This window comes from Dendrobates tinctorius, unplaced genomic scaffold (genome assembly GCF_039654945.1).
Source record: "Dendrobates tinctorius isolate UK_male_01 unplaced genomic scaffold, ASM3965494v1 ptg000016l, whole genome shotgun sequence".
NCBI classification, from domain to species: Eukaryota; Metazoa; Chordata; class Amphibia; order Anura; family Dendrobatidae; genus Dendrobates; species Dendrobates tinctorius.
The window spans coordinates 52,086,068-52,100,067 of record NW_027361684.1 but is presented as its reverse complement, the minus strand read 5'-3'; the positions used below and the strand labels follow the sequence as shown (position 1 = coordinate 52,100,067).

The 14,000-nt window shown below is 41.7% G+C and overlaps 1 protein-coding gene across 6 annotated transcripts in view; it reads left to right on the top strand.

Moving 5' to 3' along the window:
• Positions 1-14,000, top strand: part of CNKSR2 (connector enhancer of kinase suppressor of Ras 2) — a 589,838-nt gene that overhangs the window by 462,499 nt on the left and 113,339 nt on the right. For all 6 annotated transcript variants that reach the window (XM_073565850.1, XM_073565849.1, XM_073565848.1 and 3 more), the window contains one exon: positions 5,515-5,563. In XM_073565850.1, the coding sequence (XP_073421951.1) occupies positions 5,515-5,563 (49 nt within the window). The remainder of the gene's footprint in view (positions 1-5,514; positions 5,564-14,000) is intronic.

The following is a 14,000-nucleotide window of genomic DNA, read 5'->3' as shown; positions in this document are numbered from 1 at the left end:
CATATTTTCAGTTGTTTCACACTTTTTTGTAAATTATATAATTTCACGTGTTAATTCATAGTTTTGATGCCTTCAGAGTGAATGTACAATTTTCATAGTCATGAAAATAAAGAAATCTCTTTGAATGAGAAGGTGTGTCCAAACTTTTGGTCTACAGTGTGTATGTGTGTGTGTGTGTGTGTGTATGTATATGTATGTATATATATATATATATAATGTGTGTGTGTGTGTGTGTGTGTGTGTGTGTGTGTGTGTATATATATATATATATATATACTGTATATATTATAATGTACGGCTCTAGCAAAACTAAAAGAACAATTTTACATTTTACTCAAAAATATACCTATAAAGAGAAAAATCAGACAAACTGAACATTTGAAAGTGGTCTCTTAATTTTTGCCAGAGCTGCACGTATGTACTAGCTGAAGAGCTCGGGATTGCCCGGGCATAGTAACTAACTGCCATCCCACTCTTTCCTTCCGCAGCCCCGCTCTCCACTCGCTGTCCCACTCTCCACTCACTGTTCCGTTCTCTCCCTCCGAAGCCCAGCTCTCCACCCGCCGTCCCGCATTCTCCCTCAGCAGCCCCGTTCTCCATCCAACGTCCCGCTCTCTCCCTCCGCAGCCCCATCTCCACTGGTCATCCCACTCTCTCCCTCAGCAGCCCGCTTTCTCTCCATAGCCCCGCTGTCTCCCTCTGCAGCCCAGCTCTCCATCCACCATCACACGTTTTCCTTCCGCAGCCCCACTCCCTCCACAACCCTGCTCTTCCCTCAGCAACCCCTGTCTTCACTGGCCGTCCCGCTCTCTCCCTCCGCAGCCCTGCTCTCCAACTGCCAGTGGGTGGGGCTATGTGCAGTGGTCATGCAGTGGGTGGGGCTTGATACACACACACACACACACACACTCAGCTTTATATATAGAGAGAAGTACAGGAGCAGCAGATGGCATCATACTGTGCATCAGATCAGTCTTAATATTTATTTCTAACTGTGGTTAGTAATAACAAATAATGGCGGCAGTTAAGGGGCCTTATTCCTCCTGCACCTCAGGCTCCTTCTTTTTACAGAGCCTCCTCCTGAACCTCACGCTCCTCCTCTATACACAGCATTTTTCTGCAGCACAGCTTTTATATACACACAGTGGCAGACAGTGTCACCGGGCAGACAGCACTGCCCCGTCCCCTCCATGCCAGCACTGCCCATGACCAGAAACCATCTTCTGAACTCTTGGTCACTTGCAGTGCGTCTTTGAAGTGAATAGTAGCTGAGCTGCGGTCAGTACCCAAGAACAGTGACTGCACAGCGCTATGCACTTCTCCGCGGAGTCCCCGAGTCTGGAGAAAAAAAAAAAAAAAAAAATGTAGGGTCGGTGGGGGGTCGGACGAGCTGGGGGGTGATAGGGGGTGATCCCACTTCTTACCGCGCAGAGATGATACAGAGACACGATGAGGCAGATTCTGGGTGCAACAGGTCCAAGTTTATTTCACACCGTCCGACTGACGGTCCTCGCGGTACACCGCGATATCTCTCTCTGCCCTCCGTGTTCAGGGCCGCTTCAACACCGTATGTTACACAAGGGACGTACTTACACGTCACGTCCCGTCTCACACTGTGACAATCCTGACAGCTCGGTTACTGTGGCCGCCTTAGGCCCGTACACCAACAGCACTTTACTAATCAGTCTCGTCGTTACACATACGGTGTCTTCCACCCAGAGCCTTGTCTCTGCTGCGGTCCTTCCCTGTCAGGACCACCCCCCTGACGTTTCCTCTCCTCAGTCCCCCTGGTCGGATTCTCCTCAGGGCACACAGACTGGCGAAGTCCTCCTGTCACCTGGGCTCCCCCTGGGGACTGGAACCTTCTGGAACCCTCCCTCAGAATTTATAACTTCCCCGGTTCCTTGAAACTGTCACTAACTGTCACCACGCCCCCCATGACCAACGGTTTCTAAAGCCCTAAGCTGCTGTAAAGTCCTTTACTCACACTCCACCCTGCCATCTAATGGTCATCCCAAGGTACTGCACGTCCACTACACTTTTCTAGTTGTTTCCCCACTGTAATCACTGTCTCCTACCTACACTGTGCAAACCTATCTTTCTTCACTCTGACTAGTCCGTCCGTCCGTCAGGTCACCTTCCCTACACACTGTGGACAACTTCGCTGCAAACAACTGATCATAGAGGGCTTCTGGGTATCAGACCTCAACCCATCCGATATCGGTGATCTAAGTAGTGGACAACCTTTTTTATACGTTTTTGGAATCTGTTTCACAGCCAAGTTATACATGCGTTTTATTGGAGGGATGAGTGTTGATAACTGAAGACTAGCCAGTCTGTGACACTATATGGCCACTTTAAAGCTTCAGTTTTTTTGCCATTATTTTGAATCAGTATTTGTAAGCCAAAACCAGAAGTGGGTTAAAAAAAGAGATAGTGCACATCTTTTCATTATACAGTACTTTTTATCTGTATTCTTATTTTATGTAGAAATACTGAGGTAAAATACTGACTGGAATATGCAAAAAGTGTGAAAGTGGCTCACCCTAAACAATTTTTTTGCTCTGAAATGGTTACTATGAATGCAGACTACTTGTTAAGATCTATATCTGTTTGACCCAGTCCTAGAGTGTGCCTTTTTGGACTCCCATTGCCCACTACCCCATGATATACTAATTGTTTTTTTTTGTTTTTTCTCATGGCAGCTGGATCCTGCTTAAGGCCCCAGTGACTACCTTGTTAAGTTTTAAAGACTTTTTGAAAATTAAATAAAAAAAATAAAACATCAAATTCATGTTACCCAACTTTTCCATTTTTAAAAATAGACATGGAAAAATAAAGAATAAACACATTTTGTAAATAATTCTGTAAACACCATAAAGAAGAAAAATAATTGATTTACCAGAATTGACCAGAATTGTTGTTTTTCATCACACCCATTGCAAAAATATGCAATACAAAAAGCAATCAATACGTAATTTGCATTCCAAAATATCAATAAAAATTTTAGCCTTCCCTAAAAAAATCTCACACAACTCAATTGATGGAAAAATAACAGTCATTTGAGACACAAACCACATTTTTTTTTTTTACACAATTCTGATTTTTTTTTTTCACCATTGAAACAATAAAAAAAAAAATCTATACAAGTTTGGTATCAGCGGAATTGTACTGACCTGGAGAATCACACTGACCAGTCTTATTTTTTACTCCACAATGAGCGTCGTAAAAACAAATCTCAAAAAACACAATGGCAGAGTTGCACTTTTTCTCCATTTTGTGTGCACTTGGAATTTGATCACCTTTTCCATTACATTGTACGGTAAAATGAATGGTGTCATTCCGGACTACAATGCATCATGCTGAAGAACAAGCCCTGTTATATGACTCTTGGAAGAGGGAGGAAAAAACCCAGAAGTGCAAAGGTGAAAATTGACTGAGATGAGAAGAGCTTAAAGTTTTGATATCTTTGTTCCAAATGTAAATTCACACTATATTTTAAGTAATACAGATTGAACGGTTTATTCTGCTTTGTTCTATTTTTCTTTGGTAGATCTTGCTGCTGGGAATATTCATTTATATAGAATGTGTTGGCTGTAAAAAGTTAGTTTCCATGGTGATAGAGTACTAGTATAAATTTATGCTGCAGATTTTCAGCAATGCCATATTTTTTTTCCCTTTTAGACAAGTACGTTTAATTTAGTAATAGTAGATTTCTACTGAAATAGGCAGACAATTTGGAGACCTAGAAATCTGTAAATTTGGGTACAGTTTGAATGCTATACAAGTCAGCCATGCAATTGGAAAATTGGTGGAATGTACTAATCTAGTACTTGTATTTATCTCCAGAAAATTAGCAACTCTAATAACCCTTAACGCAGCAGGTTTTTGCTATGTAATCTGAGAGCAACATGATTTTGGGACTGAGAGCCTAATTCCAGCTATATGTCACTTACTAGGCTGTGTATTGCTGTTTCAATAAAATCAGTGATTTATCAGCGGGAGATTATCACTACAGGACTAGGTTTCAAGTGCCTCCTAGTCAACTTATCTGTGTAACCCCGCCCCAATACTGATTAGCAGCTCTCTGTCAATGTACAGTATACACAGAAGCTGTCAATCAGTTGTGTGTGTGGGGCAGTTGTGTGTGTGTGGGGGAGTTGTACAGAGCTCAGCATTCAGAGCACTGCTAGATCTACACCAGATAAAACAGTGATTAAATCAAAATAATAGCATGCACACCAGCAAGTAACACATCACGAGAATTAGGGTCTCTGCCCCTACATCTTGCTGCTCTCAGATTACATAGCAGAAACCTGGTGACAGATTCCCTTTAACCTGCAGTCAGTACACCCTTTAGTTCCTGGTAGCTTGACCTATCTAACATTGCATATTATCCATTCATGGGCATCCAAAACTCTATACTGTATATTCGGTAAATAAATTCATAGATGTAATGCTAAAGGTATCCTTTATTAATCCCACCAACCAAAAGTAAACTCTCTAGTTAAATATGCTGATTTGAATGCAGGAAACCTGCTGAGCAGATTGATCTGTTTTTCTTTTTTCTCAAATGCATGTATGTAGGACTAATTTGCCCTATTTGGCTTTTGTAGACTTTGTTTCCACTCGCATTATTTTTTTTAAAGTGGTCTGTGGCCATAAGTCAGCTGTGAGGAGCTCAGAAAAAAACAAATGACAAACTCTTGTCGTACAGTCAGAACCAGCTCAATTATATATTTTTAGTTAACTTATTCTGCAGCCTGCAATAGACAGCGCAACACAGAGACTATAGGAGGCGAATGGTGCAAAATTATAAATGAAAACGTGGCGCTCCACACGCGACCACATGAGGTCAATCCTTTTCCTCATCATGGGAGAACTGAAGACCAAAATAGAGGTCGCTGCAAAAGAGATGATGTTAGGGCAATTGAATGCCCTCTGATTGGTGAATGTAATGTATTTTATTATTTTTTTACCCTTCCCGGCCCTCAAAAGAAAACCACAGAACAGCAGCCACCTGGCTACCATTTTGCTTAATTTCTTTGAATCAAATCTCAAAAGTTTCCCAAAATTTCCCAAAATTTGCCAGTAGTTCTTTAATGCTTTATGTACAGAACTCACCCTAGCATAACACCTACTCATTAATGCAGGATATTGAAAGTAATGTTTTTAATCTTCTTGACTTTTTTTTAACTATTTTGAAAGGCATAAGTCTCCTTGTTTCCAGTGACAGGTGCTTTAATCTTGCATGTAATATTTAATTTCTTTCCCTTCTTCAAGTCTTGACTTAAGATTGGTCTTATGGGTAACTGTTACAGGATAGTCATCACTGACTTAAATCTAAACTTTTGTAATAAAAATAAAAGACGGCAAATCAATTGTGTCCAGGAGAGCATTTATGAGCCGGCTAACTGGTTTGCTGAAAAAGGAAATATGGGCATACACCGATCTACAGGAGTACAGGAGGAAAATGGGCTTTATTCTTATGTGAATGTTTCCTTTATTTTTCAGACTTTCCAGCAGTCGTCTCTGCAGCATAAATCCAAGAAAAGAAATAAAGGTAATGTGAATAATTACAAAGTGTGGGCAATAAAGTTCCTGTGAAACTAATGACATTTGGAGAAGCAGCTGGATAAGATGAATCAGGAACTGCAAATATTCTGCGTTTGAAATATCAGATTTCATGTGGGAGGTGATATAAATTATATAAACGCTATATTTCCATCCGAGCTTGTAAACATTTCAATAACTATTCTGTAGCACGATTACGGTGTTTCACAATTAGAACCTGGGTTTTATTAATTCCATTGTTTTTGTCGAGTGGCGCCATATACATACAGTAACTGTGCATGTAGGAGCCTGTGCCCTAGTAAGGCTTAGTTATTATTGCTGTTAGGCTACTAGGGCATTATGTTTGGCCGGACCGTTTTACATATTTCAACAAATGTAGGTCCCAGATGTATATAGGTGTTTACCTACACGTGCTTCTCACAAAATTAGAATATCATCAAAAAGTTAATTTATTTCAGTTCTTCAGTGCAAAAAGTGAAACTCATATATTACAGTATATAGAGTCATTACAAACAGAGTGATCTATTTCATGTGTTTATTTCTGTTAATGTTGATGATTATGGCTTACAGCCAATGAAAATCCAAAAGTCATTATCTCAGTAAATTGAACATCAGCTTGAAAAATGATTTTAAAATCTGAAATGTTGGCCTACTGAACTGTATGTTCAGTAAATGCACTCAATACTTGGTCGGGGCTCCTTTTGCATCAATTGCGGCATGGCATGGAGCCGATCAGCTAGTGGCACTGCTGAGGTGTTATGGAAGCCCAGGTTGCTTTGAAAACAGTCTTCAGCTCGTCTGCATTGTTGGGTCTGGTGTCTCTCATCTTCCTCTTGACAATACCTCATTGATTCTCCATGAGGTTAACGTCAGGCGAGTTTGCTGGCCAATCAAGCACAGTGATACTGTTGTTTTTAAACTAGATGTTGGTACTTTTGGCTGTGTGGACAGGTGCCAAGTCCTGCTGGAGAATGACATTTCATCTCCAAAAAGCTTGTCAGCAGAGGGAAGCATGAAGTGCTCTAAAATTTCCTGGTAGATGGCTGCGCTGACTTTGGTCTTGATAAAACACAGTGGTCCTACACCAGCAGATGACATGGCTCCCCAAACCATCACTGATTGTAGAAACTTCACACTAGACCTTAAGCAGCTTGGATTGTGGCCTCTCCACTCTTCCTCCAGAGTCTGGGACCTTGATTTCCAAATGAAATGCAAAATTTACTTTAATCTGAAAACAACACTTTGGACCACTGAGCAACAGTCCAGTTCGTTTTCTTCTTGGCCCAGGTAAGACGCTTCTGGCGTCTTGTATTGGTCATGAGTGGCTTGACATAAGGAATATGACACTTGTAGCCCATGTCCTGGATATGTCTGTGTGTGGGGGCTCTTGAAGCAATGACTCCAGCAGCAGTCCACCCCTTGTGAATCTCCCCCAAATTTTTGAATGGCCTTTTCTTAACAATCCTTTCAAGGCTGCGGTTATCCCGATTGTTTGTGTACCTGTTTCTACCACACTTTTTCCTTCCACTCAACTTTCCATTGATTGGATACAGCACTCTGTGAACAGCCAGCTTCTTTAGCAATGACCTTTCTTGGCTTACCCTCCTTGTGGAGTGTGTCAGTGACTGCCTTCTGGACATCTGTCAAGTCAGCAGTCTTCCCCATGATTGTGGAGCCTACTAAAACAGACTTAAGGACCTTTATTAATTCTTAGAAAGCTTTTGCAGGTGTGTTTTGTTAATTATTCTATTTTACTGAGATAATGACTTTTGGGTTTTCATTGGCTGTAAGCCATAATCATCAAAATTAACAGAAATAATCACTTGAAATAGATCACTCCGTTTGTAATGACTGTATATAATATGAGATTCACTTTTTGTATTGAAGAACTGAAATAAATTCACTGCTAGATGATACTCTAATTTTGTGAGAAGCACCTGTGTATAGTTGAATATGTCTGCCATTGACTTCCATTTAAAAAAATTTGAGATTATTTAGGACTATATTAATTTTTCACTGTGGACCTAAGAACTAACAGGCAGGCAGTTCTTAATTAGCTGCCTGTTCTACGCAGGCAGATTTTTGGCAGTACTGAGCGTTCACTGACCGCTCCTGACGGCAACTCTGTGGCTTCTGCTGACCTTGCATCATCAGAGCTGCGGCTTCTCTTCCACTCTGCTCAGTTGATGGGGCATGACTGCTGACATCATGCTGATTGACAGCTAGCTCCCCTATATATTACTGTGGGAATAAAGCTGTCACTCAGCATAACATTGGCTGTCACACCGTCAACATAGTAGCCCCAGTGAAAAGGAGCTGCTGTATTGACGTGCAGGAGCTACATTGCTAGCATGAACGGTCTCTGTGCTGGTGCCAGATAGAACAGATAGGTCGTTCCTAACTACATAGCAACTATCTGCCTGTTCATTTTTTGGCTCATAGTAAAAAAAATAATAATTTAGTCCTGGATAAACCCCTTTAACCTTATATTTTTCAATACAGTTGAAACAAAAGAATTCCATCCTATACCAGTCAAATGCCAAAAATACTATTCTTTTGTGATCATTTTGTTAAATGTTTATGAGCATATTAGATGTATATGATGGGACAATTTATGATATACAGTATTTTTTGCCCATTTTCTAAAATGTTGTAAAGGACTATAAGAACGCACACCAGGCTGCAGGCCTGGTCACAACCACTGGGTGGCCACATATTTACATAAATAGTATATGCAGTATTTTTCAGACCACAAGGGCTTATTCAGACATTGCATTTTTTCTGCATATTTTTCAGGGGTAAAAAGTGCTGCACTTTACAGTAACAGCAAAATGAATGGAATTTCTGAAATCTCATAGACATGCGGCTTATTTTTTCATTGTGGATTTTAACTAACAATGCGGTTTTTGAAATCTGCAGCATTTCAATTATTTTAGCATTTTTCACCCATTCACATACATCAGAAAAAAAACGCATTTAAAAACACATAAACGCACCTTTTGTGTGCAGTTCTTTTTCAGATAACAATCTAGCTTTTGTTGCAGAAAAAACCACTGCAAATAGTCTACATGAGCACATTCCCTAAGGTGCACCCAACTATAGATGGCACCTCGGCCTTGGGCAATAGAAAATATGGAAAAAAAATGTTTCCATGTTAACTGAAAGTCTAAGGAAGCATTAGGGTTAATGTCCCTACCAGTGTGTAATTCACTGTTGGATGGATGGGAGTGTATGCTATTCTAGGAGCTGAGGTTACAGCTAGGGATGACACACACTACATTTTAGAAGCCAGGACTGTGTGATACTGTGACAAGCGGTTGTGGATTAAGGAGGTAGCCTGGTTGGTATTTTAGGCCCTTTTAGATTGATAAATAAAATATCAGTATACAGATTTAGCAGGTGGTAGATGAACAGGCAGCGAACAATGTTATCAATGTAGTTTGCCAAGGCCGCTGTAGCCCACTAATGTAGCGCACTGTTCTAATACTGCCCATATGAGCAGGATAAGTCTGCCATGGTGGTTCATTTGGCTCTTCCTACATCTGTGAGCACCATTATAAGAATTTCCTCTTTTTTTTTTTTTTATACACTTGAGGCCAGATTATAGACAGAAACATTTATGAATATAATGGCATCTCATGGAGACGTAGGCTCTTGAGGCATCAGAGTCACCTGTTGGTTGTTAGTCTCCGCAGCATGGATCAGTCAGCCTAGAAGACGCGTTTGTTTCTGTCTCACATCCAAGAGGGTGCCATCGGTGCTGTGCAAAGACTGCCATTTTGACCAACTCAATGGCCCTGATGAAGTTAGTGCTGCCTCACACAGTTCTATTAATGCTCATGGAGCAGTGCCTAATCATTAAGGGAGTGGTCATAAGGGTCTTGTTCTACTACGTCCCCCTGACTTTAAACTGTGAGACTATAAAGGTGGAGAAGTTGTCCTGGCACCCTGTTTGAAGAGTTACAGCTCTAATGTACTGTAATAACTTTTTTACTTGTAATTTTGTATACTGTACGCAGCAGGTGTTTTAGCTAGCCTGTGGATAGGGTGTTTTAGCTAGCCTGTGGATAGGGTTAACAGTTAAAGCTAGCCCTGGTGGGGAGGAGTTACATGGGCACTTAGCTAGTTCTTGGTTTTTAGGCAGTTCTTATAAGAAGTATTGTCTATTAGAAGGCCACAGGTTGGAGAGTGTGTTAGTGACAGAGTATCTAAAGGGTTAAAAAGTTCAAAAAACAACTTGTACAGAACCTGAGTAGTTTACTAGTAGTTACTACTACTAACTGATTGGGTGCAGAGATAGAAGGAAGTCATAAGAAGGTTCCTTTCACCATCAGTGAGTACTTCTGTGCATTAAACAGAGCTGAGGGAGCCGTAATACCCCTAGGCAGCTACAAGGAGTGGGCTACAGGTCAGCGTGTTAAACCAGTCCTGGAAATTTGGAGAAGTATTTTCCAACCAGGAAGGAGCATAGGGTAAGCATGCCAGTAAAGATGTTTTTAACTTTTTGCGACGGACTTCGAATTCACTGAATTGTTTCAAACTGTTAAGTTCCCCATACTGTCAAACTGCTTGTGGTCTGAAAAGGGATAAGCGAAAAATCCTCAGTGCACATACACACACTCAGGGCTACCGTAACTGGGTGATTAGGGGCCGCAAAGCAAACCTTGCCGGCAATGGTCCATTACAAGACGTAGACATTTTTAATAATGTTTTTCCTGCCAAAAAGCTCATGTTGCAGTTCAATAAGGAAGAAACCTCTCCAAACAGAGTATCACAAAGTCACTTATTTTTAAAGCTGGTCATTTTGTGCCCTTCATCTCAATATTGAGCCAAGAGGTGAGATAAGTAAAGACACATATGTAGCCTTACAATTGACCAGCGCTATTTATGTGTGGAGCCAGATGACTAGCTTAAAAAAAAAAAAGTTGTGTGCTTTTCTGTGATCACCTAGTCGTTGTAGTAATATAAATTGAAGCCTGTCTAGGATTTTGCTGGTATGTCCGGATAATATACACTGCTCAAAAAAATAAAGGGAACACTTAAACAGCAGAATATAACTCCAACTAAATCAAACCTCTGTGAAATCAAACTGTCCACTTAGGAAGCAACACTGATTGACAATCAATTTCACATGCTGTTGTGCAAATGGAATAAGCAACAGATGGAAATTATTGTCAATTATCATGACACACTCAATAAAGGAGTGCTTCTGCAGGTGGTGGGGACCACAGACCAGACCACATCTTAGTACCAATGCTTTCTGGTTGATGTTTTGGTCACTTTTGAATGTTGGTTGTGCTTTCACACTCGTGGTAGCATGAGACGGACTCTACAACCCACACAAGTGGCTCAGGTAGTGCAGCTCATCCAGGATGGCACATCAATGCGAGCTGTGGCAAGAAGGTTTGCTGTGTCTGTCAGCGAAGTGTCCAGAGCCTGGAGGCGCTACCAGGAGACAGGCCAGTACACCAGGAGATGTGGAGGGGGCCGTAGGAGGGCAACAACCCAGCAGCAGGACCGCTGCCTCAGCCTTTGTGCAAGGAGGAACAGGAGGAGCACTGCCAGAGCCCTGCAAAATGACCTCCAGCAGGCCACAAATGTGCATGTGTCTGCACAAACGGTTAGAAACCGACTCCATGAGGATGGTCTGAGTGCCCGGCATCCACAGATGGGGGTTGTGCTCACAGTCCAACACCGTGCAGGAGGCTTGGCATTTGCCACAGAACACCAGGATTGGGAAACTCGCCATTGGTGCCCTGTGCTCTACACAGATGAAAGCAGGTTCACACTGAGCACATGTGACACATGACAGAGTCTGGAGACGCTGTGGAGAGCGATCTGCTGCCTGCAACATCCTTCAGCGTGATCGGTTTGGCAGTAGGTCAGTAATGGTGTGGGGTGGCATTTCTTTGGCGGGCCGCACAGCCCTCCATGTGCTCTCCAGAGGTAGCCTGACTGTCATTAGGTACTGAGATGAGATTCTCAGACCCCTTGTGAGACCATATGCTGGTGCGGTTGGCCCTGGGTTCCTCCTAATGTAGTTCCTGCAAAATGAAGGCATTGAAGCTATGGACTGGCCCGCCCGTTCCCCAGACCTGAATCCGGTTGAGCACATCTGGGACATCATGTCTCGCTCCATCCACCAACGTCACGTTGCACCACAGACTGTCCAGGAGTTGGCGGATGCTTTAGTCCAGGTCTTGGAAGAGATCCCTCAGGAGAACATCTGCCGCCTCATCAGGACCATGCCCAGGCATTGTACGGAGGTCATACAGGCACGTGGAGGCCACACACACACTATTGAGCATAATTTCCTTGTCTTGAGGCATTTCCACTGAAGTTGGATCAGCCTGTAATTTAATTTTCTATTTTGATTTTGAGTATCATTCCAAATCCAGACCTCCATGGGATATTAATTTGGATTTACATTGATAATTTTTATGATTTATTGTTCTCAACGCATTCCACTATGTAATGAATAAAGATTTGGAACTGGAATATTTCATTCAGTGATATCTAGGATGTGGTATTTTAGTGTCCCCTTTATTTTTTTAAGCAGTGTGTAAAACTTGTATAGTGAAAAATTGGACCCTTTAACAAAATTGAAAAATGTAGGTAGACACACCAGCATATGCATAGACCTAGATATATACCTGACTTTATTATTTGATCATATGCTTAATTTGGAAAGAATATATTTTATAGAAATCTAAATGATTTATCGCCTAGGAGAGGTCAAGCATGCTGATACATGAAAAGCAGGTTTGTAAGCAGCTAATGACTGATTTGCTGCAGATCATGGAGCAGTGAAGGAGGGGAGTTTATCGCCTAGGTGTGTGGCGGGGATTGTAGATCCACAGCAGTGCTAGTATCTGATTTCTGTAGGTGAATAAGTCCTACTGGATCTGCAGTGCAAAGAGATAAGTGAAATTACAATGATACTGCTGCTGTAAGACAGCTTGACAAAATAGATATGCTGCCTGACGGGCACGACTGCTGCCAGGAGATGTTATTAAGATTTGGCCGATAATGTCATTTGAAAATGATCTTTTCAGGCTATATAGAAAATACACACTGATCAGCCATAATATTAAAACCACTGAAAGGCAAAATGAGTTGGCGTTTATTATGTCTTTCACAATTAAGTAGAAAGTGAACAGGATAAATGGGCAAAGGCCTGACAGGGGCCAAATCGTAATGGCTAGACTACTGGGTCAGAACATCTCAAACATGACAGGGCTTTTGTAGTCTACTTGGTATATATTGTTTAGTCTTTACCAAAAATAGACCAATGAGGGAGACTGTCCAAGTGGCATGGTCACGAGTGGTTCATTTATTCCCGCTGGGTGCAAAGGCCATGTGATCCAATCACGCAGAAGAGTGAATGTAACATAAACTGGTGAAAAGTAAATATTCCCAGCACTACAGAAGGTGTCGGGACATGGCGATCATTACATAAGGTGTTGTGACACGGCGATCATTACAGAGAGTGTAAGAACATGGCGATCATTACATAAGGTTTCGAGACATGGCGATCATTACAGAGAGTGTAAGAACATGGCGATCATTACATAAGGTGTTGTGACATGGCGATCATTACAGAAAGTGTAAGAACATGGCGATCATTACATAAGGTGTTGTGACATGGCGATCATTACAGAAAGTGTAAGAACATGGCGATCATTACATAAGGTGTTGTGACATGGCGATCATTACAGAAAGTGTAAGAACATGGCGATCATTACATAAGGTTTCGGGACATGGCGATCATTACAGAAAGTGTAAGAACATGGCGATCATTACATAAGGTTTCGGGACATGGCGATCATTACATAAGGTGTTGTGACATGGCGATCATTACAGAAAGTGTAAGAACATGGCGATCATTACATAAGGTGTTGTGACATGGCGATCATTACAGAAAGTGTAAGAACATGGCGATCATTACATAAGGTGTTGTGACATGGCGATCATTACAGAAAGTGTAAGAACATGGCGATCATTACATAAGGTTTCGGGACATGGCGATCATTACAGAAAGTGTAAGAACATGGCGATCATTACATAAGGTTTCGGGACATGGCGATCATTACATAAGGTGTTGTGACATGGCGATCATTAGAGAAGGTGTTGTGACATGGCGATCATTACAGAAAGTGTCGGAACATGGCGATCATTACATAAGGTTTCGGGACATGGCGATCAGTTCAGTAGATGTCGGGACATAGCGATCATTACAGTAGGTGTCAGGACATGGCGATCATTACAGGAAGGTGTTGGGACATGGCAATCAATTACAGAAGGTGTCGGGACGTGTATTGAGGAATATGATATTTTCAAGGTGTTTGGCCTCCAAATTCTCCACTCAAATCAATGTGCTGGAAGAAAAGTCTGATCCTAAGGCTAGGGTTACATGACCTATTTCT